We start from the raw sequence: 27771 nt of genomic DNA on the forward strand, positions 1-27771 counted from the left end.
CTGGCTCTCATCACACCCACAAAGGCCCTCTCCACCCACCAAACATATTAACCCAAACACCAACATAGAGAAAATCATTAAGATTAAGTACATATATATGTATATAGTAATATATTTCTTTCCCAAGCATACACATTTCAACTTTCGGTTGTCGCCGGGACACTTTAAGACAGTGCGCAGAAACATAATCAGGACAAAAGAATGAAATGACCATGCCCCCTGCTGTCCCATTTCTTGCTTTAAAAAAATGCCACCATAGGCTTATGCCAAAAGCATAATCATTGTTAAATTCTACTTTAAAATGTGGTATCGTTCACTGCCAGTGCTGGCTTATAGATTAAGCACTTTTAATGTTATTGAGATTTTCTGATATCAGCCGAGGGCCAATGGCTGTAATATCTGATGAATAGATTAACATTACAATACCAAGATAACACTGTGCCCACTCAGATGGGATCCATGCTGTTTAATAGTCAACTGTCTTGTAGAAACAGAGACTGTAAATCAATGTACCATATGAACCAATGTATCTAATCTCCATTTCTACAACTTATTTCAATCATGCTTCAAGGATATCTATTGGTTTCATATCTATATATTTTAATTGCCAAAAGTGAGAAGACATCATAGAAATGAGAATCTACCTGCTTCATGAACCATCAATGCTGGTATTTTACATAAGATGATATACTTTAATCATTGCATGATAGAAAAAAATTGACAAAATTTTGATAGTATCATGATAAGGGGGAGGGGGGGGGGGGAGTGGGAGGCCATATCTCAGGTCTTCTGTAGAATGGGTAATGCCTGATTGACGTTATAAAGTCAACGGAAAACAAGATGGCCTGCAGTCTGGCACCTTTTACTCAAATCATAGCACCCCTCTACCGCCCTCTAATAGCTAGTGGTGCCATCATGTCTAAATGAATTTCCTTTGAAAGTAATATTCAATTTGATTATAAATTGATTAAGACCTTCAAACTCAACCTCAGAGAAAATGTTTCCCAATACATTACCAATTAGGCCTGATGACATAACCAATGAAACATCAAATATCTTAGAGACAAATGATTTATTCACACTGCTCTGGCAATTTGAGGTCTAATATTTTTTGGCTTCACCGCTAAAACCAGAAATGGAAAACACAATCATTTTATTAAATGCTGGCAAAGATGGCAGCTAAACTTGGTCCTCTGCTTCTTCATCCTCATTTTCTCCCTCCATCTCAGAGATTGTCGTCATCTCTTCGTCTTCTGCCTCCTCTTCTTCTTCCATTGACTCCGTCATAATATCATGAAGAGAATCCTCCAACCGGCAATCCTCGTTGGCACAAAATCGGACAAAGTCGGCGAACAACGAATCGTAAAGTCTTTCGTCTCCGGCCGCTTGAAGCTTCCACCTCTTATTCAGAAGGAAGTTTCTTATCCAATGAAAGCCAACTTGGTTAGCACCGTTGGAATTTGATTTTTCAGCCTCAGAGAACATGAGTGTGTCATTATCAGATGCAGGTAAGTGACTGGCTGATGTAGGCACGTGACTGACTCCTGCAGGTATGTGACTGGCTGATGCAGGCATGTCAATGTCAGTTGCAGGCGAATGTGTCCGTTTACAGACGCACTTGCTTTGTGTCACTAGTTTGGAATTTGAAGACTGCCCTCTATTGCCAAGAGTCACAAATGCATGACCAGTCACATGAATATACTGAGTACTGAGGTCGCTCTCCCTCAGGTAGGAGCTGTGCCGACAAGTGACGGGAACACATCCGATGGTTCGATTCGGGATGAATCCAAATCTAGATGTCGAATGAAAACCAAAAACATTGGTGGCTTAGTAAATATTATACAAGAGACTCATCAAGTTTTCACAAAACGTACTGGTCGAAGCAGATTCACAGAATTTAAAATTCGATTTGCATATTGAGGATCAAACAAGTTCAAGCAGAGCAGGGATTAATTTTAAAGCTGTATGCTGCCTTTGCTAGACAACTTGAACAACGAATGTGCACAGGATTTCAAAGGTGTGGGTGAGGGGGGGGGGAGGGTGAGATTTTAAATTTCCCACGATTGATTTATGTAGGGGAATGAACCTTTATGGAAGTGCTGGAAGCAATTCAAGGATTTTTTTAAAGGAGGAGAGTGGCCCTGGGGTCACTGAAGCCTAAGCTCCTATATAAAAGCACAAAATTAAAAGTTTAAATGTCAAGTAGTTTATTCTGAGGAGGATATATTTCTATGGTCTATCATTAGCTCTCAATGCAAGGTTGTGCTAATAGATACTTGGTGTATGCCTGTGTAAGCTGAGGCTGAAAAAGTCTCCAGACTAAAACATTTCCCCCCACCAGACAATGCGAGCCACTGAATCTGGCTATACATGAATTATACATGTAAACTGATATAATAAATTGGATACCTCTCCTCAAGAGATCTATAATTGGTTACAATCATTAAGTGTACACCTAATGAGTGAGTTAAACATTCATCCAATAGTTAAAACATTTGTCTTTCATGATTATTTATGATCATTCATGATTATTCATGTATTCATGATCATTCATGATTATTCATAAGTCATAATTTTTCATGACAATTCATGATTATTCATGAATGTTTTACAGTTTGCATATATTATCAAGCCAAATTTTTAGGTTGCTTGGTGTAACTTTGGTGTACTGAAGTTACAGACTATGTCTCCAATAGCTTACTGCTTTATACTAAAGTATGGTAAAACACCAAAGTATGGCCAATACACAACAAAATTGAGCTTTTCAAAAATGAACAGTAATTTTTTAAAACAACTTTTTCATTAATGTCTCTTTAACCGACCTGAATAAAATTGCTTTCTGGATCCTAATTATCTCCTCTGGATCGTTGATCCACGATGGAATCGTGACTGGGATGTACAGTGGCTGCTTCAACGGATCGCGGATATCTTCCAGTGATCCGAACGGATCGATACTGGCTGGGACTAGATGCAAACCGAACGGAAAGACTCTTCTTGCCCAATTCAGGACCTAAGTGCAAAATAATAAATAAAGCAAAATAAATATACAGAACCTAATATTGTAGACCATGGACACCACTTTTTGATGAATAAGCTCAAGGAATTGTCCACAATTGAAATATTCATTTTTCTCCTTGCCCAATTCAGGACCTAAGTGCAAAATAATAAAATTAAAATAAAATAAATAAACAGAACCTAATATTGTAAACAATGGACACCACTTTTGATGAATAAGCTCCAGGAATTGTCCACAATTGAAAATATTCACTTTCTATATAATTGAAAAGAGATAAATTAGAGGACAATTTTTGGAGGGACACTTTAAAGAGCTAACCATTCAGGGAGCGTACATGTTGCAGCCAGTGTCTAGTGAGCAGTAAAAATCATAAATAAGAAATAACAGTAGGTTGTTTAATATTAAATCTAGGATAACTTTGTATGATTTCCAAACCCAATGTTTCCCTTGTTATATGATCCCACTGAGTACTTTCAAAAGTCACTTTCCTAAAACAATTTTTTTGACTGCCATATCAGGTAAATAGTGCCAAAAAAGTCGCAAACCTGGCAGTGCAACAGACACTATCATCACGATATGACCTCTATCTTCAACACTATCACCACTATCATTTCTATATATATATATATATATATATATATATATATATATATATATATATATATATATATATATATATATATATATATATCCTTATATGATCGAATTCATCAGGCCCTTTTGCAGTACATATTAAGCAGTTGGTTAACAGCTTTTAATTTTCTCTCTTTTCATTTACATTTTCATACATAAATTGACCTGACGGAAAACTTTCAAATTTGATAGACACATTTGATCATCTTAAAGATCTTTACCATTTCATTTAAGGCTAACGGTGTAGATGTCACCCACTGGAGCTCCACCTCGAATGCCTCGTCAGGGTCATAGATCTCATGAAATCCTAGCTGGCACTTCCAGAACCGTTTGTTGTAAGATGAACTCCCGACTTCAAACTCCATATGTTTGTACATTGGGTGTTTCTCTGCAGGAGAGACGACCAGGTTAGTACCATATATCTCATGGAGCTACAGAGTGGAATCACTATCATTTACACTAATGCAAAAAAAAAAAAACCTAACCTAACCACCTAGCCTACCCCAGGTTAGCTCCATATCTCATGGGGCTACAGAGTGGAATCACTATCATTTACACTAATGCAAAAAAAAAAAAACCTAACCACCTAGCCTACCCCAGGTTAATACCATATCTCATGGAGCTACAGAGTGGAATCACTATCATTTACACTAATGCAAAAAAAAAAAAAACCTAACCACCTAGCCTACCCCAGGTCAATACCATATCTCATGGAGCTACAGAGTGGAATCACTATCATTTACACTAGTGCCAAAAAAAAAACAACAAAAAAAACCTAAAGACCTAGCCTACCCCAGGTTAGTACCATATCTCATGGAGCTACAGAGTGGAATCACTACCATTTACACTTGTGCAAAAAAAAACCCTAATGACCTAGCCTATCCCATCACACAAAATAATTTATTCTTAGAGGGTGGTGATACCCAGTATCATCAGAAAGCATTTTCATATGTTAAGGAGTGGAACGAGTTATCAAAGGAGTGTAAGAATGTCAACTCCTTGAAAACCTTCAAACATTTTATCCAGGACTTTATAACTAATTTCTTATGATTTTTCATTTGGTTGATTGTTTCATGTTGTATGTTATGCCATTGTCACATTTTTATGTATGTTTTTTTTGTCTATTTTATGGTTTGCATTTGTATTCTATATCACTTTTATTCTACTTGCAAATTTATATTCCAGGGCCTCCGGCTAACGGAGCATACCTTTCAATGTTAAATAAATAAATATATAAACATCACAGCACATTCCCCCTCACCAAACATCAATTTTACCCACTTTTCTGTTGCCTAATAACACAAAATTAATAATCTCTTACTCCTTTAGTTCCTACATAAGCAATCAATAAGTTTCTTTCCAACAATTAACATACTTGACTAAAAAATTACAAATTTGCTACTATTAACGCCCCCCTCTCGCCCACCCCTTTTCCTTCCTATGCAAATATCCAACTGGTTGCATCAAATACATTTTTTCTGTTCTTTAAGTCATTTTACCTTCCTTCTTTGTGGTACTTTTCACAGGAGGTACACAAGCTGCCTCAAACATCTGATCCAAGACTTCACCCATTGCTGATGGGGTGCTCTTCACTTTCCCTATTTAACAAGAAGAAGAAAATGCAGAGAGGTATCGAATGATTTGAAATTATAAATACATTTGTAAAAAAAAATTGTATGTCCACATATGCAGAAGATATGTAATAAACATGAAGTAGAAAATGTATGTATATTATGTATAATGTATATTCTGAGAAATATATTACATGTGTGATACGTATGTGTATACGTGTGAAAAATATGTATGTATGTACTGCATGTGTGTATGTATGTATTTCAATGTATGGGGATATAATTTTCACAAGTTTCTCCACAATTTCAACAAATTTGAGAAGTTGCTTTGAGAAGTTATGATTCTTGTTAACAAATCTGAAATTGTAATTAATCTTTTAAGTTGAAGACCCACAAAACAGACAAAAAAGTAGAACAAAAACAATGAAAGAAAGACCCCCTCCCCCCTAAAAAAGAAATTGATAAGGAATTTTTCAACAATGGGAAAAGACAAATGCTAATACCTGTAGTTATATCAATAGGTGTAATGTGGTACCAGTAGTAACCATACAGGAACTCAGAGGTGGATTCCTTGGATTTAAAAACTGGTTGAATGTGCTTCTCTTGAAGTAATATCTGCAGATAAGTGAAAGAAATATATACATATATATATAAATATAGTCAAGAAAAGAATGGGTGAAACAATGGGTCACCCTTTTCAATTTGTATCAGTCAAGCTGAACTTTACAGAAATGAAACCCGAGAGTTATGTTTTCTGTATTGATCTTGTTAATATTCAACAGAATTTGATATTTAAAAATATGATGAATCTATGCCAATTTTTGTATTTCAAAGCATGACACAAGAGTAAACAAACTTGAAATTTTGGTATTTATTTTTGCATGTTGTTATAGATGCTATTTACACATGCTAACATAGAAGAGATTGTGCTTGAATATTTAATGGTTAACTATATTTAATTAATTATTACAATATTCATTTTCTGTAATTTTAGTGGATCAAAACCAAACCAAATTGGTAAAGAAAACCGGAGAGAAAGTAGAAGCTATCCTCTAGTTATGGCAGTGTTGTAATGAGCTACGAATAGAGTCACTAGATTTCAAAAGGTTTGTCAATTTTTTACCCTGTAGAAATAATACACTGACTTGAGTCGATTAGTCAACTTTAGTCACCAAGATCACTAGCAATGACTCGACTCGATATAAAATGTAGTGACTCATTACATTACATGACTAGTTACATCTCTGCCAAGTGGCACCATTACATCACACACAACTTTTTGCTTTTAGGTTATAGAGGGATGAGATATCAGCTCACTTGTAATATACTCATGGCTTCAATGAAGGTCAGGTTTGTGTCAATGTTCTCTTGAATCCACTGCACGGCATCGTAAGAGATGAAGGTATGGGCAGGGAAGTTCTTCTGATCGGAAGTTATCATAGCTAATCCAGAATTTCTGACGAAAAAGAATCAAATACCAAATAAGTATGGTTCTTTGATTGAGAGTACAGTTTCAGCAGAGGAGTGGTTTATAGCCAAACATAATTCAGACATTTATATGTACGGAGATAGCTTATGCAGGCCATAAAATGTTTTTTATTCTGTGCTTGTCTTAGAAAATCAAGACACCAAAATTTGAGAGAGGTTGATTTTAAGCCTACAGTTTTCAAAAAAATGTATTTTATTCTGTGCTTTAGGTTGTTAGCTTTCTTTGTTCATCATTGTCTTAGATTGCTAAGACACCAAAATTTCAGGGAAGTTGATTTTAAGCCTATGTTACAAATATTATGTACAGAGAAATCTTGTACACTTTATGCAGGTGCCAGAATGTATTTTAGTTTAGTCTGTGCCAGAGGTTGCTATTGGTTCTTTCTCTATCCTTGTCATAGATTGCCAGGACAACAAAGTTTGAGAGAGGTTGACTTTAAGCCTACCATACATAAATGTTTTGAGGAAAGCTTGTACAAAGTATGTAGGCTAGAGAATATATATATAATATATAATATTGCATATTATTTTCATCTGTGCCTGAGGTTTTAGGACTTTTTTTCCCCCATCCTTGTCATAATATACTGCAGGGTTGTATTTCACAATTTCAAAAGGCCAATAAACCAGCAAAATTGGACTTCTAAGCACCATTTCAATATCTACAGTGTTTCACCATAACTTGCGCAGTGACTTCCACTTATTTCCACACCGGATCATATCAGAGGATACCTTTCAATGATACAACTGAGCAAAACGATTGTCCAACTGCTCTCTTTGTGGAAGCACATTGGAAACATTTAAAATGATCTAACAATTAACCATCGACATCCTTTCAATATTCAACACTTACTCGTTCGCCATCGCCATGGCAATTGAGTAAGGCGGTGAAACTTTTGTTAACTTCTCCAGAGTCGTTGTTTGATGGCTGCTTGGGTTGCCTTGACTTTCATCTTTGGGGCTGAAGGAAACGTTGCTTAAAACTGTCTGAATGGTCGACAGAGAAGGACTCTGGGAAGGCTGAGTATTCATCGGCATAGCTGCACCGCTGGGCCGAGATATCTTACGGCTAGCCACAGGTGTTTCATTTGCTATTTTCTGCAAGAAAACAGGATTATAGAAAGGGTAGAAAGTAACGGCTAGAAAAGTGTTCAAACATTTGTCATATAGAAATTTAAAACACTGTTTGAATAGTCTTATCATAAGAGACATTAAAACCTGTTCTCTCAAGTTACCAGATATTCTGATATTTTCTGCAAGAAAGCAAGGTTTTAGGAAATGTAGAAAGTGAGTGGTAGAAAAGTGTTCAAACATTTGTCATATAGAAATTTATAAACACTGTTAAAAAGTCTTATCATAAGAGACTTTAAAACCTGTTCTCTCAAGTTACTAGAGCAATGTCTCAACCAATTCTTTGAGGTTTTCCCTTTTAATCCAAAAGTTGCAATTTATTTGATAGTTAACCTCCATATAGATACCAATAAAAACTTTAAATCTTGTCTAAGTTTATATGTGAAGAATGCTGGAGAATATTGAAAACAATTATTGCTGTTAGTTCACATTGCATTTCTACACCAATAAAATGACCCTTTAAAATCACTGAAGTTTATCATTTACGTGGGCTTGACTTCTTTAATCTAAACACAAAGAACATTTAGGTCAGTTTTCTCAGATCAAACCCAAAACTCAATCCGAAAATGATGCAATACAAGTTTGTCAAGGTAAACTGGTGCTGAGTGTCACACAAGGGTGGTCTGTGGATCATCCTAAAACTAAGAAATACCAGGTTTTGGTTGAGCCAGAATTTATGAAACGACAGACTACTGTAAATGTTTTGGGTGAGGTCATTGTAAATTTAGCCTTAAAGGAGCAGTCCAGACATTTTGTCATCATATTTCATAGACGAGTTATCTTGAAAACGAGAAATTCTATAGGGACAGGTCTATCACTCAAATTCTTCCTTTCTTCTTAAAATACGACATATCAAGAATAAACTCCTACCGAAAGTCATCTTTTTAATGATATCATATATATAATATCCGAACAAAGTCAGAGAATTACCTCGGATAATCTTATATAAAATAGCAACTATAAAAAAAAAAAAATTACCTGATGTTTCACTTGTGCCCTTTTCTTGTTAAGAGTCTCAGCAAATTTGAAAAATCCAGACAACAGTTGTTTCTTGGTCGCATCATCTCTCGGTTGAAACACGTCGAGTCGACCGGCAAACTCTTCTTCCTGGAGTTTCTTGACCGTCGAGGCGCAAGACGGCAGAAGAAGGTACCTACTGCTCCAAAATTTCAGTTTCTATGCCAACAGTGGATAAGGATTCTCCATGTTAGAATTTATCAATTAAAAAATAAAATCTTCACCAAATTAGCCTACTGCTTTTGGGAGGTAGCCCTTTGGTGGTGGGGGGAGGAGAAGGGAGGGAAGGGGGTGGGTTGAGGAAGAGCAGTGACATAAAATTTTGATAGAAAAAACCGAGGCTCCGTGAAATTGATTGGTGAGAGGAACTTGACTTATATAGATGATGTTCTGCAAAAATCAAAATGTTGTTATTATGAATTAGATGATGCAATTATTAATGACAGGTTTATTTAATTAAATGCTTTGGCAAGTCTGCACTAAAAACCATAGCTTACTTCACCATACTCAGACTTGGAAATAATTAACTATTTTTAAAGTCGAGTTTAGTCACTGCCAGTAATTTTGTACTATCTCTACGGGGGGGTGGGAGGAGGAGGGGGGAGGGAGGATTTCAAAAACTTCTTCCAGTCACTTCACTTTTGGAATTTAACGACGCCAGCCGTGACTAGACTTTATTCAATGCTGCACACTTACATTACTGCAGTCTAACATTATAAGAAAGCAACTGAGGATCTTAGCACGTTCATCTTTAAGACTTTATTTATTTTGCATTCCAAACTTCTAGATCTGAGAGTAATAGACAAATGTTCAAACAGAAACTCAGGAACACTAAGATGCATAAGAAACTGTCATTCATATGCATAACACCCCTTAATTTAAGTTTAAATATTGGACAAATGTCAAATGTCCATTGTAAAAATAATAATAATAATACTTTAATAATGCTGATGAGCTTTAGTTCCTATTCCATGAACACCTGACTTAACGCATTAAAGACAGAAATCTGAAACAAAAAAATTAGACCACTTCTTAATTTCAATAATTCTGCCATTCATATGCAACCCTCACCAAACCCCAGTGTTATTGGTTTGTTGTTTTTTCTAAAAATAAATTACCTCAATAAACTCAAAGTCTTCCTCCCTTGATTGCAGACATTCCCTGCAGATATAATTATCTCTGTAGTTCCAGTCGTCCTCGAGAGGTTTATGGTGGACTCTGGTGTGAGCCAGGTCGTATCCGGACATACCGACGGCCAGGAGATTGTAGTGGTAGGACATCCTCGCCTTTAGACCAGGCTCAGTATGCCTTGACCACGAAAAAAAAAAAAAAATATCTGAAGATCGTTAGGTGAAACGTCAGGCCAACTTACTTTTACACATTCTCCTACACAGGCTCTCTAGTGAATAAGCAGTTTGCTAACAGTTTAATTTAATTTGAATTTTTATTTTGAGGTGAAATTAAGCAATAAAGGAAATGACCCTCCCACTTCCCCCTCAAAAACAAACAAAGCAAGATGACTAATTTAATGCTGTTATCTTTTAAATATTAAATTGACACATCACCAAAGCATATTCTTATCTGTTTTACAGGTTGAGACATATCCTCCACACTTTAACTGAACAAAAATGGTTGTAACAGCACAATCATGTATGTATGTGCTGTTTACATCTTTTGGTTTGTTTTCAAATGATACTGAAAATCACATAAATGTATGCTATTGTGATGTGTAGCTTTGTATTTTTCAGGCTATCTATGATTAATATAGAAAAACAATTTGAACTAGGTGGGGTAGGGGTGACAAAAAGCTGTTTTGTAATACACAAACAACATGCTTATAATTATCAAACTGATATAACACCTACTATCCCACCCCCTAAAAAGGAATCGGAACTTTCCCAAGCAAACCTATACAGATGATTCTTTTTTGTTGTTGCAAACTGCTGATTATTGTCGAGCTAGATTGACCTAATAAGATAAGAAAACAACCATATCATTCATGATTGAATCCTGACAATTTTCTTTCCACCTGTGAACTGCTTTAATATAAAAATGCCTCTTACTTCAATGTTCTCATCTTATTATACGACCTGCTGCGTAGAATTTATTGTATTCCATTTTTACTTACTTCACAGAAACGCTTCTTTAAAGATGTGAGCGATAATCGCGTCCGACAGGGCCGACTGAATAAATCTCTAGGAAACATTAATCACTACATGACTTGGCAATAAACAGAGGGGTGCACCCAGTTTTTAATTTCCTCTTTACCAACTTAACATCCGGAAACTAAAAACTGAATCCAGTTAAAAAAGTGATCACATCGCATATTGCTGCAAAATATTAGCAAAGATGTTACGTAGAGTTGCAAAAGAACCAACAAAGTTGGAATAACACTCCTCCAGATTTTACCTACTGATGTATCTGACTACCGTGATGTTTCTGAGCTCTTCGTTTAAGGTCAGTTTGTGGAAGGTTGTTCCGCAGCTCATGACAAATTCATTCTGTAAGACAGAAGATATGAAATACAAAGTAAACTTTTAACCAAACATTGATGAATAACTTAGTAAAATCCTTTGCAATGAAAAACAAGGAATCCCGCCAGTATCGTAAGCTGACCATTGATAAATTCTCTTTTTCATAAAACAAAATAGCTGCTCAGAAAATTTGACATGATAAGATATAATCTGAGTCACATCATTATGAAAATTCTTTATGAAACAGAAAAGCATAAGGAATGTTTCTGAAACATTGCCAACCTCAATAAGTACCTCTTACTGATAACAATATGACAGTTACCTATTGAAATTGTTTAAAAAGTTATAAAAATCCAATTCTTTTTTAAAACAATTTTGGTAAACCACAATAATTCACATTCCAAATTGTTTTGCAGTTGCTTGAATTGAAAGAAGTTGACTCCCCCCTCAAATGAGGTATCTCACCGTAGGGAGAATGTATCATGATGAAAAAAAAGGAAAAACTAGATCTTAACAATATCTGCTTGACGTTGTCAAGACTTGCTCTTTGAAACATGTGAGAATATTAGAAATTTCCCAAGAAAGGAACTGTGGGGTTGTAAGTAGTTCTAAGTATTGGAAATATAATGACTTTGTCACAGCAAAACTATTTTTGTTCCATTCTCCACTTCTGACAGAGTCAAACATGTTCTACACCTTAAGTGTTCTTTCAGACTCATTTTAAGTTTGTTTTCAATTCTCATCATTTCTTGTCATGTATAACCAGATGGAAGAAGACTATCAGAAGACAAACAGCTATAAGATAAATCGATTCAGTTTTAACTAATCGGTAGTTAACGAAGCAGGTTGAACATTCTAACCATTTTCTGATTCTCATCACAAGCGTTCCAGTTTATATCTAAGAAATGTTTAAAGGCCAATTTGGCTTTTCTTTTCTTCCCAAAATAGGTACTATTGACTGGAGGTTAACCCTGACAGTTCATGACAGTATTGGCTTCAGTCTATACCTTAATGAGCTAAGTATAGGCTAGGCTAGATAACTCTGCTAAAATAGTGTGGTAGGTCTATAGGAAAAGGTTTATGACACAAAAGATTCTCAAGATCTCTTGGCATCTGTTTTGACATGGCTTCATCAAACTAACGTAATGGTTTCTCTTCCAGTCTTTCTGTCAAAAAAACAAAATTAAACAGCAAAAAACTGCCCCACTTAGCTGTCACCTTAGATTCGTCGGTCACCAACGGAAGATTACTACTCCCTCTTTGACCGAGGCTGTTCAGTTCCCTCTCAGGTATGATCACAAGTTGAAAATCCTGTGGTCCCAAACAGAGAAGGAAAAAATTGGAATGAACGTTAACATTTTCCAGCCAAAGGAGGAACAATTCAGAGTTTAATACAGATTAGACCTCACCCACTCTCCACTAAAGTCATTCCACTCCTCCCCCCTCCCCCCCCCTCCACCTTCTGACAGCAAATATGGAGATAAAATGGCATATATATAACACTGTGCAAGGAAATCACTCAGGAGTTAATATGCAAATTCTGTGAGAAATAGAGTGACAATAGAACCACTGATTACAACCTCTCTGAGTATTGTTGGAACTTGTTTATACCTAAACCGACTATTTTGCTCCCAAGAGAGGAACACCCAAGTGTTCTACTCTTCTCTTCTGGAACCTCCCCCCCTATCCCCCCTCCCCAACTCACCCTACCCACTTGGGAAGATCCCTGTTAGACACAAGACAGAAATGGAATTACATTAGTATCCTTTTAGATAAACGTAACATATGACCGAGCTGAGGTCGGGTGAGTCACGAGAGATTCGATTCTACCTGAATGAGCCTCTGGAAGATCAGTTCGTTGATGATTTCTTGGAGTATATTTCTCTCGGATGAGGAATTTTCTTCCCTTGGGATGTCCATGGTGTAAGGAGATTCAAAATATTCCGACTGCAGGCTGGTATTATCGGGAAAGAAATCCGTGGTAACCGGGAAACAGGCCGTCGCTGTCAGGGACTTCCAATCCACACCTATGTATATTTGTATATATATATATATATTTAAATATGAATATCATTATTACTAAATTATTAGTTTTGTGAAATGACAGATTACGCCTAGAAGCTGTGCTAGTACTGAAAATTTTAAACGGGGATGTGATCTTTAAATCCGGGGACTGTAACCAGAAACCCGGGAATGCCTCCCCACCCTACCTTACTCGACTTTCATAGGCATTACACAGTCAATAAATTAATCGGAGGTTCAAGTTTTTTCGAAATAAATGTCTGATGGATAAAGAAGCAATTTAATGAATCCCATCACTGACACCAGTCAGCCAACTGTACACCATTTTTGCATCCTTTGTTAGAGTATGTAAGGAAGAAACTCTCTCAAAGGGACACAAAAACCTCTATCATTTTATCTTTTATTTACCTTACAAGTTCAGTCTGGTTAGCCCTCGCTGGTTTGAACACTGAAAAAACCCCGCCCTTTTTCAGATATCGCGTGATCTATAAAGTAAACAAAACTGTCTTCCTTTATCTTACTCCTCAAGCTCTTTGGTGAAAGTTTATTCCTGCTGCAGCTGCTTCATTAGCTGATATAAGGAAGACAGATTTGGTTACCTCGTAGATCACGCGATACCCGGAACATCTCAGTTTTTTCTGTGTATAAACCAAGCAAGGGCTAACCAGGTTGAAATCGTCATTTACATCCAGCAAGCATGAACCTTGGAAATATTTTGCCTTCAATGGAACAAATAAACCATTAAGAACTTACCGGTTTGTAGGAAAGGGGACCAGGCTTGTTCCCCTGTGATACCCCAAGCACACCCTACTCTTCGTTTGCTCTCAGAGACAAAAGGAGTTAATAGACTGGACTCTAAATATGAAAATAACAGCAAATATGAAGCATAGTCAGAAATTAAAGGATTTATCCAGAGACATACATTAAAGAGAAAAGTATTTTCATACTGCTTTGTAAAAATCTCAATATCTTGCAACTTTCCGATGGGATTTTATGTCGTTTGAAACTAATGATAAATTTGAGAGCTGCAACTTTCCAAGATGAATGCGACCTATTGGGGGTTGGTGATAACAGCAAATGTTTTTGTTTGTTGATTCCATCTGAAACATCATGCTTGACTGCATTCAAAGCTATCTATCACGCAGAATACAATTCACAAACTTTCAAATGAATACTTTTCGCCAAGGATCTAGTTTAGGGCCGTTACTTTTTATCATTTATGTCAATGATTGACATTGCGTATCAGAGAAATGTGTTTATCACTGGTCATAACGTTATTGTATTGAAAGACACAATTTGCATATGCAAATAGTGGTTGAAGTTGTTCTTTTTTTTAAATCATCAAATTACGGCAATTACCAGATAATCGGATCTTTACAGACCAGAAGAACACCCTTCAGGTATTGATAAAGAACATTGCACTGGGAACTTGAGCGATTTTAATGAGAATTGGCACATGTTTTGTTAGTCAAACTTAAGTACCTTCTTACCATTCTCCTGCAGGCTATCCAGGCTTAGATTCTGTGGACTGGAGCCACTGGAAGAACTATCCAGGTTTCCTTCACCGCTTTCAGAGTCAGAGGTCACATACAAGGATCCTGATATCTGATGGTGTGTTTGTACTACCTCTCCCATTGGACCTGCCAAAGAAACCTTTGGAATATGAGAATAGTACTTGTATGATCACATGGAAGCTGTATTGCGAGTTAAGCTTGCTTGCCCAAGGCTGATGAGAGGGGCATCAGAGGGACTGCACCCTGGGGACCTAGTCTAAATTGGGGGGAAATTGGGGGGAAAATATGGAGGAAACCAGGAGAAAGATGGGATGACATATAATAGGTTCTCATTTAATAATTTACTTGAAGGGAAACTCTGTTGGGTGAAGACAGAATTGAAGGAAACTGTACTTTCAAAAAATCAGATTTTCTTTGGCTTTTTGTATCGTGTGGACATGAATAAACATTTGGTGATATTTTGTGAATGCATCTTGCAACAGCAGAGCAAAATGATGTCATTGTGGAATTTGATCTGGATACGTTTGTTTTGTTCTTTCAGTTTAATATTTTAATCTTTTATCCACTAAAGAAAGTAAATATTTTGCCAAACAAGATGCAAGTCGTTTCCCATGAAGTGATAGTTAAGTTTCCATGGTTACCACGTGGAAAAGCATGCGTCCATCTTCTCCGGTCTGCGGTGAGCTTAACTTTCAGAGTACTCGGAGAGAAGGGATTGTTGATCAAGGATTCCAGTTTCTTGTTCGTGTCCTGCGGGATTTGAAATATCTTTCGGTCGTACTCTCTGTAAATCTCATCTTCGTCAACGTCTTTAGATCCTGTCTGCTGTTGATACTGGATCACCGGGTGGGGGGTCTTCAGACGGGGTAAGCTAGGAGGGTCTTCTCCACCATCTGGCACCTAGAGAGAGCAAAGAATAATAATTATATTAATATTGAGTATTTATGAAGCGAAGACATATCCACAGATAACAGTGCTTAAGGCGCAACAATATTACCGTGGTCAGCAATAACCTGTCAAACATAGAGACAATCCTTCCACATGGCAGCAGCTAAACAGTGCCCAACTGACAGTTTATCTCACAGGTCCCCATTTACACACCTGGGTGAAGAGAGGCAATGGAGATAAAATGCCTTGCCCAAGGACACATAGTAATGATCTGGCCAGGAATGGAACCTGCAAGTCCACTGCCTTAACCACTTCACCAAATTGCTCTCACACAGACTTTGTTGCTAAAATGAAAATGTATTGAGTAAAACAATGTAACAGTGTCATAAATTTTTGAATTGCAAACATTAATGAGTGCTTGCCAGAGGAATAACAAGACACCTTAAGGTTCAGTCAAATCCTGTAGTTGTCAGTAATTTCACTCGGAGTCAATTTTCCTTCCAAACAGATAAAATTGATATTCACTCATGTTCTATGAATATTCATAATTATTAATATACATGAATTAAAATGTATCAATATCATTTGCATATATTTATTAGGTACTCTCTAGTTTCCTGAAAGTTTGAAAAAATACAGACTAATCAACACAGTAGATAAATGTTGTATCATCATACGATATTTTCTTCTTCTTTCACTTCCTTTCTTTCACATATTTTGTGACCGCTTATTTCGAGATAATGTCACTGGTTGATTTATCGGTTAAAAAGCTATATACCAGCTAATGACACAATCGTTTTAACGGTACATTTTTTTGTCTGGCTGTATTACTTACAACTTTGACCAACTCATAATTGAATGCAGCCACAAAATATTAACAAGTTCATACTTGTTTACATCAAAACAGAGAAAATTCTGTGTCCCACAAAGTGTTTAGATTAATTTCCAAACCGTCCACTTAACAAAGTCGGAAAATTTCCAAGGACCGGTTCTTTCCTAAAATATCAAGTACAGTATCACATGATTGTGGCAAAAATTCACGCAGAAATGGCAGCTTCGGTCATAAGTTAGTTACGTAATATTCATCCTTGGTAGGGGTTTTACATCTTCCAAACACTCTATTTTCGTAACAGTGATTGCTTCCCAATGATGGTACTATACTCCTGCTTTCCTTTTTTTTCTCTGTATTGTTTTGGCTCTTATGGAAACTCTTCCATCTAAATTTCATCATTCCCGATGCAAATTTTATAAACTCAAAGTAGCAGATTACAATTGACATCAGTTTAACATCTCTAAAGGTCTTTTCCATTAACAGTCAGGAATAGGAACATCAGATGATAGAAAGTGCACCAGCTATGCAACTTTAGTACCGTAATTATCGTAGGTAATAGCCAACATTTGTTCATGACATGATTTCTGTTATTTGGTAAAAGTGATTTCTTCATCAGAGGTACCGTGATTGTGTTTTTTACATTTTTTCTCCCTTCTCTGAATTGCAAAATTATGTCACCCATTTCCATTTGCTACCAACCTGCCTCTCGGGGACTCTCATACGGGGGATGAATGATGTCTTGGAGGAGGCCAGCATCCTACGTTGGCTCGGTGAGAAGTAGAAGCTGTAGTTTAACCAGTGGACGATGCTGTACTTCACTGTGTAAGACACATCCTTGCCGATAGCATCGTGGAACTACAAGAGAATTTTTAGAAATCTTTCACATTTTCCTGTACAGTGTTTAGCCACTGAAGAAGATCCTGCTTGGATCGAAACGTCAGGCCAACTTACTTTTACACAGAGTGTTAAAGCTATAACAGAACAAGCTTATCTTGACTAGTAAATGTGTCCATCGCAGTGACTTGCATGTAAGCTCAACTAGGGTGATTCAATAGCTACTTTCACAGCTAAGTAGGAAAATGGCAATTTGATGGTACCGATTAGCCTATCCAGTACCACACAAACTTATATTGGTGTACATATCCCTGTCATCTGTAAAAATGTAACAAAACCATGCTAACTCTTTACAAAAGAAATAAGTAATTAATAAAAAAGTTACTACAGGGTTCTAGCACCATTTCCACCTGATATGAGCAGTTTCATTGTAAATGACACACACTATTAACATTAATTTAAATATATCATCCACACGATGAAAATATGCAGAAAAACAATTCACAAGAAAAAAAATATATGAAAAAGAAATACTCTATGGCATTGGGATAAAGTATACCTGGTACAATTTTGATTTTCATCTCTAATTATATATAGCATGATCTACGAAGTGAGCTCATCATCTCTTCATTGCTGCATCAATAAACACTACCAAGAAAAGGTTACACAACAGGTAGGAGATAAAATCAACAGTTTATGCAAGACCCTTTATGAATCCATTTGATAAACACACACAAGAACTTCCTTAACTAAACCCTCCTATACAGTGTTTCAATAGCGAGTCTATACATATTTTCTGAGGTCCTTCCCTACTCAAATTTGAGCTTACCATTGAGTGTATTCAGGGTACTTACCATGATGAGAGGGACAGCGTGGGGTGGCTGCTCTGCCAAACAGACGATGTCACTACCGATTCCTGATGCAGATCGGGAAAGAAGAGAAGGAATGAATCCCCATAGAGGGTGTTTTATCTGTCATTAGCACGCAAAGATCGTCGCACACTTTCTGTGGTTTTATGACAAGAGTTTTCTGTGAAATTACTTGCGATTTGTACAAGTATACAGTAACACTTGACTTCTACAGAATCTTTAACCATGCATAAAGATGAGGGCGCTGCGGGCGTTGCTTCGACTTACCGTAGTCTATGATTCTCTGTTTTGTGAGGTCGGTCAACGTCCTATCTGCTTCAAAGACCCCTGCCCCCGGCGTTATCACGATCACGAGCTGGCCGGTCCGATCGAAATTACGATTGATGTAATGGTTGTCGAAGACTACGGACGAAGAGAGTGATTTCGAGGGAATCGATTGACTTGATAAAAATTTGCTTTTGTAGTTCTTTATAATTTCTGATTTATACAAAATTAGAAAAAATCATTGATAGGACCTCGACTTGTCCCAAAGAAAAACATATGTGTGATTTAAGTGTACCATCTCCATTTGCCTCCTTTTCTTCAAGTCCAAATTCATGACCTCAATATATTGGTATCTCTATGTATAAAATTAGATTAATATGCATTAATTCCATGTGCTGATGTGCATACTGGCTGGAAGCAGGTTTTATGGAGATTGTGGTAGTTTTCCATCTTCCCTTTGGAGTCAGCAAGTCTTTCTAGGTAATATAAACAATGCCTTTTCTTAGAGAATTAAGGTTTGAAAAGGAACAATTTTTTTTGTATGAGATGGCTTCATCAATATGTTTTCTAAATTACTTGCATCCTTTGGGAATGTTTCATACAGTGGTAAGTATCAATTCACTCTGTGAGACACTATCACGCCAACATGAAGCTATCCTATTTTTGCAATGCAACTAAATGTTGTTGATGAGTCCTTGAAGAAAAGTTTTAAACTTTCTGACAATTCTGTGGAAACCACTCACCATTCATGGACATATTTATAGCCTCCAGCACGTTACCCTGAGAAGCCTTGGAAGTGATTCCTTTGGGCATGCCTGGTACTATAAAAAAAAAAATGGAAAAAGACAAAATTGTAAAAAAAAGAAGAAAAAAAAACATAGGATCTTAAAATATTTGGTATCAACTCCTCATTAACTTCTTGAAAAATTAGCAGAAACATCCTTTTTGATGACAAAAACAATATATATGTTCAATGTTATACCTTTATTTATATGCTGTTGGATGTCCTTTTCGTATCTTTGAACAACTTTCTTCACTGTCGTTAAGAAAGGCCTCCAGTCGTCGGATCGAACATTTTGTGCCACAACTCTGAAGGTATATCCAAAGGGTATCTTTAGAAGTTTTCTTTTCAATGATGTCATATTTCATACACTTTGCAAAAGGAAAACAATTCAATTTGAGATATATCTTTAGAGGATTCCTAAACTTTAAAACCACAAGAAAATAACATTTTGCAGACGTTTTTAGTGTATAACATACCCAAATTTAATAAGGGGGTGGAAAAATTTTCATATAGTTTTCTGCAAAAGGAAACATGTCTGAAGAGAAACTTGCAGTTTTTTTCATCACTGACATCTTGTCAGATTTTTGAATGAATTGGACAAAATCTAGCATTCACTGAGTAAAATGAACAGCACAAATAATTTCCAGATTAAAAGAAGTAACAAAAATCCACCCAAGTCATAACTAACATCCAACAATCAGTTAAGACCGGGTATTAAAATAACTAAATTGCAGCATAAATAATAAGTAAATAAAAAGTAAGTCACAGCATGTGCAACTGCTTGAAACAGACTTAAATCGGTACTAAGAACTGCAATGCAGTTTTAATGTTCTTGTTTTTCCTGATCACTTTCTCGATACTATAAAGATGCTTAGTGTTTATACCTGTAGAAGTCTTCATAAACCTGTCCTGCATAATCAACATGCATTCTACTGCGAGCAGCCTCGGGAATCTCATCTGTGATAGAAAACAAGACAAAACACTTCATCCTTCTTTTACCAATAATTTTGACCAACAAACCTTATCACTCCAGCAGACATAAAATGTATTTGTGTTGCAGCATCGTATTTGTTTTAATGCAGTGTTGGAAGGGCAATTGAGTGATAGAGGAAAAGGGTTGCAAACTAGACAAAAATTATGCTTCAGTTGGTCACAATAGAGGGCGACAATCAAGAGATATCTCTAATGTATCGTAAGTCCATGTTAATTCAATCAAACTGCGACACAACTTTGACTGTATTCGCATCAAACTTTTTATGATATCTTAATTCATTGACTTGTGACAATTTTGCACTTTACTGTATTATATAAATATAGATATTTCAATATTGCAATATTTATATTTTGTTATCTTTCTTATAAATTGCTATACATGCGGATTCATGAAATCACTCACTCAGACACTGACTGACTGACTGACTGACTCACTCACTGACTCGCTTAACTGACTGACTGACTCACTCACTGACTGAGCCACCCACCCACCCATCACTTACTTAACTCACTCACTCAGTTAACTGCACTTCATCATATAAAGTTGCACTGAAAAATGCAGTAAATTATGTTTATTCATATCAAGATATTTAGTCTTCGCATTCCTATTAATTTCCTCCAGTTTGCTCTGAGATTTAATTCTGATTGATAGACGAAACTCACTCAGTGAATTAACTTCGTAGTAAGTTCTTGAAAACAGAACAATAGTAACCTCGTGGCAGATGTTCTTTTCAGTCCACTTCTGGAAAAGTTCAGTCAAAAATCCATTCACAGCTTTTTCCATGTACAGATCACCTAAGGAGCAACATAAAAAACAAAACATGTAAAACAGCAATATGAACACTATATCAATATGGAAATGAAAATCTCTTTTACTTTGTAGAGTATCCAAATATATGAATGTCCTTCTGCAACACCATCTACTATTACTTCAAATTCCAATACCAGAAAGAAAAGAAGAAAAAAAAAAACTGGGCAAGCATAGAGTTAAGAACCAATTAGCTCATGTCCAAGAAAAAAGGCTTTGGAAAATTCTCCTTCTGAAAATCACTATCATCATAATAAACAAACAAAAGATACTGTCTGACTCAATTAGGCTCATAATTCGATAATTTTTTAGGAAATTATTAGGAGATAAGCTCCTCTCTGAATCCTACAGGAAAGCTTTAAAAATGTTCCTTTTTAACTTGGATATCTAGTATGCTTCGCATCTGATCATACTTGTGGTTAAGTGATTGTATTCCCCTGTTATGACTTAAGTTTTCCCTATTACTAGGTACCCACAGATTTATCTGAATTTAAAATGCTTGAAACCGTTTCAGTTGCTATTGCAGCAAGTTGGTAAGTTCACAAATTCATTACGTTCAAATGCAAAGTGCCCCCCCCCCCAAAAAAAAATCTTTTGTACTATTTGCAAGTCTTCAATATTTTTCAGGCTAAGAGCAAATAGGCTAGACAGCCCAAAAATGGTCAATACAGTACTGCTTACCCACAAAATTGTAGACTAGATAAATCCAGAAATTGCACCCAAAAGTTACTTTTTGAATATTTGAGCTAAACTTTTGGTGCAGTAGTCCCTGGTGACTTTCAAACTTACCACAAGTATCAAATTCCCACATCTCTGAGCTCATTTGAATATTTATAGTCACCAGTGCTGTCGAGGACCTAAATGAGACCCATGTGTCACTGTTGACGACACCACACGTGACCTTTGTGCCCCCAGACCAAAGGTCAAGGACTTGGGCCCGTATTCCAAGAAACTTCAAATTCTGGTGAAAGTGAAGGCTACTGTTCATCTACGAAAGGGAAAAGAAAATAAGAAATGGTGTTAAAAGTAAGAAGAAGATAATTCGTCTGTGAAGCAACTTTATGTCTATACACAGTAATTCCTGTTTAGTTACATTTAGTTCAAATAAAAAGAAGACTCATCTTTTCTCCTGACACACTGATATTTGGTGAGGTTGAAGAGGGTTGGGGGAGGGGGACGGACAGGGACAGTGGAGAAGCAGCAGTGGGGTAACAAATTACCGCATATAATGTGCATGTCATGCCGCAAAGTTTGAGTGACATGAGATGTTTTATCACGAACGTAACCAGTTTATTCACATTAAAATTGAAGAAAATTATTCTGTTTGCAGAAAAGCAAGTAAACTGTGCATGAATGCAGAGGAAAATGAAACACTTTAGACAGTTTTTTTTTCTCTGTGATTTCATGTCCTGCTTCAAACACTCATACTAACAGTATGAGTATTGTGAATATCCCTTTTTCTATTATATAAAATTTACCATTTGTTCATACTGTATGAGTGCTGTGAAGCATGATATGGGAGGACAGTATAGAGTGGTATTAGCATGAGCATCGGATAAAGGTTAGGAAGTGTTTATACTGTCAGTATAAGTGCTGTGAAGCATGATATGAGAGGACAGTATAGAGTAGTATTAGTGTTACTATTATTAGTACAACTGGCTGAAATAAGGGCAAGAGTTATGAATATTCAATGCTGTCTTTCTGGAGAAGAAAAACACCTTTTATCTCATTCATGATGCAATGCAAATTGTAAAATTGGTCAGAAAAAGCAATCATGGGTACCAAACAAGATGCAGTTAGTTTCTACAAACATTGTTTTTAAAGTGCACAATCTTCATCAGAATAATAATGTCACTATGACTAAATGAATGATATATAAAATATATGCAACCAAAAGGTGCTTTTAAGACAAACCAGTTTAGCTCTGAGATTCCACATGTCACTTCTGCTTATATATTGTTCCTTGAAGACTACCTCGACAAGATCCAGGGCCACCTCCCCAGGATCCACCTTTTCGACACATACCGGTTTGTAGGCTCTCAGTTTAAAGAGACCAGCGATACCCTGCTCTATGCTTATCACATCTACAGCAGGAAAAAAAGAAGTTATCTACTACTTATATACCTTGCTCTATGTTTATCACATCTACAGCAGGGAAAATTAGAGTTATCTACTACTTATATACCCTGCTCAATGCTTATCACATCTACAGCAGGAAAAACAAGTTATCTATATACTTTGCACTATGCTTATAACATCTACAGCAGGAAAAAAACGAAGTTATCAACGACTTATATACCCAGCTCTATGCTTATCACATCTACAGCAGGAAAACAAAGTTTAGATCTACTACTTATATACCCAGCTCTATGCTTATCACATCTACAGCAGGAAAACAAAGTTTAGATCTACTACTTATATACCCTGCTCTATGCTTATCACATCTACAGCAGGAAAACAAAGTTTAGATATACTACTTATATACCCTGCTCTATGCTTATCACATGTACAGCAGGAAAACAAAGTTTAGATCTACTACTTATATACCCTGCTCTATGCTGATCACATCTACAGCATGAAAAGAAAAACAGATATCTACTACTTATATACCCTGCTCTATGCTTATCACATGTACAGCAGGAAAACAAAGTTTAGATCTACTACTTATATACCCTGCTCAATGCTTATCACACCTGCACAGCAGGAAAAACAAGTTATCTATATACTCTGCACTATGCTTATAACATCTACAGCAGGAAAAAAACGAAGTTATCAACGACTTATATACCCAGCTCTATGCTTATCACATCTACAGCAGGAAAACAAAGTTTAGATCTACTACTTATATACCCTGCTCTATGCTTATCACATCTACAGCAGGAAAACAAAGTTTAGATATACTACTTATATACCCTGCTCTATGCTTATCACATGTACAGCAGGAAAACAAAGTTTAGATCTACTACTTATATACCCTGCTCTATGCTGATCACATCTACAGCATGAAAAGAAAAACAGATATCTACTACTTATATACCCTGCTCTATGCTCATCACATCCACAGCAGGAAAAACACAGTTATCTACTACTTATACCCTGCTCTATGCTTATCACATCTACAGCAGAAAAAAAAAAACGAAGTTATCTACTACTACCCTGCTCTATGCTTATCACATCTACAGCGGGGGGGGGAACAGTTATCTACTTTCATACCATGTTATAAATAAAGTTCCCATTTCACTATGTAATTAGTTTCTGAATGATATGCTTTGACACAAAGTTGTTATGCTCTTCAAATCTGAATTAATTGCTTCCAAGACAATGTCCAAGTGACATTGTTACCATTAAGTAAATGCCTTGTAAACATATAATGTGGAAGAAACTATGAAATGTACTTCACTGAAGCAGATGGGGAAGGGGGTCAGATAAAAGGGTGGGGAATTCTCTGAGTATGGTAATAAAAGATAAAATAATGACTCTTAGTTGTGATTCAAAGGAAACAATCATTTTGGTATATTTAATATCTTGCTATCAAAATAATAAACACAAATAATATTATTTTGTCAAAAGGAGATGAGATACTTCACTGATCAAAATGGAAATGAACGTGATTCCAAAAGTTGTATTTAGTTTTGATTATATCTCACATTAGCAATATTGTTTTCAAAGTTGAGATTGAGAATGAGATGACAAAATCAGTTTTGCTTAATCGAGTGACTGACGTTACTGTTTTCTGGTTTGTTTTGCAACCTCCTCTAGGGTATTCAGATTTTGGCATAGTTTCAATTCTTTTGGAGCTTCCACATCAAGGAAGGTATCTACAGTAAAGGCTCTGGACTCCTTTATTCAGTAGACACAATTATAATAACTGTGACAGAATGTCCATGACAATTTTAATCTTACCTCTCTGTTGCAAACTGGTCTTGAAAGACTTCACTTGAACGAGTAGATGACTGTAAAAAAAAGTCAAACATTTTATGGTGAGAAGAGGCAGACTTGAACTTGTAAAGTTTCATCTTTTTGCAAGGGAGAGGTGGTTAGGAGGAGACAGATTCTTCCTGAAACTAAAACCTGTTACAAGAGAAAGCCTAAGACAGAAAATTTCCAAATATAAAAAACAAAATTCCCTTACTCAGATAAGACTTGTTCAAGTATTCCATCTCCAATAATGTGTCTCACAATATTCATGTAGCAAAGATCATTTACCAATATATATCAAAATATATATGTCACCAAAAGTAGCACTTGTAAGTGAATCTACTCTTTTGATATTGAGGCAAATATGAATGTTTAATATGATAAATTAATTCAACGCATTTGTATTTTATAACAGCACACCAAGGTAATATTTCAAAACATAGTTTGTGATTATCAATTCACAAAGCGAAGAGAAAGGTAAAGAGACAAATGATTTGTATCAGTTTTATCTATCCCGTATATTTGGCTCTAAATAATCAAGGTTATGATTTAATTATGCATGGTTCTGCATACACTGCACTGCATAAAATGGATCGAACAGTTTTGGCAAGCTATCAGTGTATACAACCATGGTAATGAAATATCATAATTGCTATCAATTCTCAAACTGCAGTTCCAGGCACACACTGCTTTCTAAAGGTGTGAGCAATTGATTATAGATATCGACAATCTAAAACTCTCACTTTAAACCAAACAACCTACTGGAAATATCTTGTTCCCATTATAAGTTTAAATTCAAACACAGCATGACACTAACAAAGTGCAATGGGTAGAATACTTGGGGAAAACATATTAAGATCAGATGAACAAAACACAACAAACAAATTTATTACTTGCAGGAGGTGAGCTGGAACTCACCTATCATTTGCATCTGGATGGTATATTTCAAGAATATCTCCTATCGCAATATCAGGAAATTCCTTTTGATCAATCACAACATCATCCTCTGTGAAAGAATGTCAAGTTTAAGATGGCAGTCAAATTTGAAGTTATATAAGATATATAAATCAGCCTTTAAAAATAAACGATTTATGACTCAAATTTGTTGACCAATTAGACAAAGCCCAAGTTTCACCTAAAAATTCCTTTAACATACATTAGGTGGTAGCCTACTTTACTGTTTGTCCCACATGTAGAGCATTACAAATATCAAAGAGGAAAAAGATAGTCACAATTGTATTTATGGCACAACAATTAGCTTAATGTACCCTACTTTATTTTGGGAATCATGTAGTGAGTTTCAACTCCTGACTCTTGAATAGATTATTTCATTTCTACAGATCTATTAACTCTACCAGTTTTCGTGGGAGTCTGCCAGTTTTTCAGCCAATCTCCCAGCCTCCGGGTTTCATGCTTAAATCTCCCAGTTTCATCCCATGTGTCATGTCCCAAGTACTCACTGAAAGTACGCCAAAAATAAATTCCCAAGTTGCAGAAAGTTTGGTGTGAAGTAGACTCAATTACTACAATATCAATGAAAGTGTAAGCGTGGCAGTGTAGTAATACCCAGCAGTAAATTGTTGTGAGCTCAGTGTCTACATACTGCAATTTCGACAGCTCAGTAACTACAATAATAGTACGGTTGACAGGTGTTCAGTGTAACACCAATTGTAGGTTTTCATAGCGAGATATATATCATTGTTTGTCACTGACACGTATCAAACGTACATAGTAGAACGACCTGTTTCTAGTTTTATAATTTATACATTGCTGTAAAATTTCAGTTGCAAAATGCTTAACTCCTTATTTTTGCATTAAAATAATGCTAAATCTCCCTATATATTTTTGTGACAAACAGGCTGGCAGGTCTGTTTCTCTGAGGTCCTGTCCATTACCAGAATGAGGTTATTACTGCAACTTGCAAGTTCACAACACTTGAAAACTTATAAATAGACTGAGCAGCCTGTCAAGTAGTTCATGTACAAGCAAAGAATATGCTGCTATTGTACTTCATATACTGACTTAATCTAAATTAATGCATTACTCAAGCTAGGACTATATCATAGTTCATACTGGCAGTCATTATCATTTCGCGAAAGTGGTACTGACACAATATAGAACTTGTTTTCGAACAACGTTCAACCACTGAATTGTCTCACCACTAAAGCCATTGCTGTGAATCAAAAGTTTGAAGTTCTTCATTTTATCACTTGAGGGCATCTTGGAAATGAATCTGGCTACCCCATGTCAACATCAATTCTGTAGAACTAAGTTGGATGTTAAAGACCGTCGAAATCCCTTCGCTAGTCCTTTTACTCATCGACCTTAAGATGACCTGGAAGCCGAGGGATAGCTCCACAGTACGAAAACGTACCATATGGAACGCCAAAAGGACCACAGGTGGCGCTACTACTCTAAACAGGTGGCGCTACTACTCTAAACAGGAGGTGCTACTACCCAAAACAGGAGGTGCTACTACCCTAAACAGGGGGTGCTACTACTCCTAGTAGGAGGTGCTACTATACTCTAAACAGGAGGTGCTACTACTCCTAAGTGACGATCCTACTGTAAAAAGGAGGCGCTACTACTCTAAATAGGCGATACTGCTACTACTACAGGCGGCGATGCTACTGTAAATTAGTGGCGCTACTACCCTAAACGGAAGGTGCTACTACCCTGTAACCAAGGCGTGTTTCCAAGGCGTGTTTCCAAAACAAT

The 27771-nt window shown here is 36.3% G+C and overlaps 1 protein-coding gene across 3 annotated transcripts; it reads right to left on the bottom strand.

Annotated features, from left to right (window-relative positions):
• Positions 1-96: 96 nt before the first annotated feature.
• LOC139980665 (GATOR1 complex protein DEPDC5-like) lies at positions 97-27413 on the bottom strand. 3 transcript variants are annotated; one of them, XM_071992480.1, is made up of 27 exons: positions 27213-27413; positions 25972-26059; positions 25039-25088; positions 23050-23219; positions 21925-22123; positions 20991-21122; positions 20219-20291; positions 19533-19639; positions 19294-19371; positions 18554-18688; positions 18272-18333; positions 17283-17438; positions 15505-15763; positions 14840-14989; positions 14103-14204; positions 13158-13354; positions 12546-12638; positions 11263-11354; positions 9972-10161; positions 8815-9012; positions 7559-7803; positions 6538-6676; positions 5724-5835; positions 5149-5247; positions 3871-4037; positions 2823-3010; positions 97-1792 (listed from the first exon to the last, which is right to left on the bottom strand). In XM_071992480.1, the coding sequence occupies exons 1-27, from the start codon at positions 27271-27273 to the stop codon at positions 1180-1182; spliced, it is 4155 nt and encodes a 1384-aa protein (XP_071848581.1). In that variant the 5' UTR covers positions 27274-27413; the 3' UTR covers positions 97-1179. The 3 variants fall into 3 exon arrangements, with proteins under 3 accessions (XP_071848581.1, XP_071848582.1, XP_071848583.1); XM_071992481.1 differs by having other exon boundaries at positions 25947-26059; positions 27213-27373; XM_071992482.1 differs by lacking the exon at positions 25972-26059 and having other exon boundaries at positions 27213-27359.
• Positions 27414-27771: the final 358 nt, after the last annotated feature.

The sequence above is a fragment of the Apostichopus japonicus genome, chromosome 15, assembly GCF_037975245.1.
Source record: "Apostichopus japonicus isolate 1M-3 chromosome 15, ASM3797524v1, whole genome shotgun sequence".
Lineage (NCBI taxonomy): Eukaryota > Metazoa > Echinodermata > Holothuroidea > Aspidochirotida > Stichopodidae > Apostichopus > Apostichopus japonicus.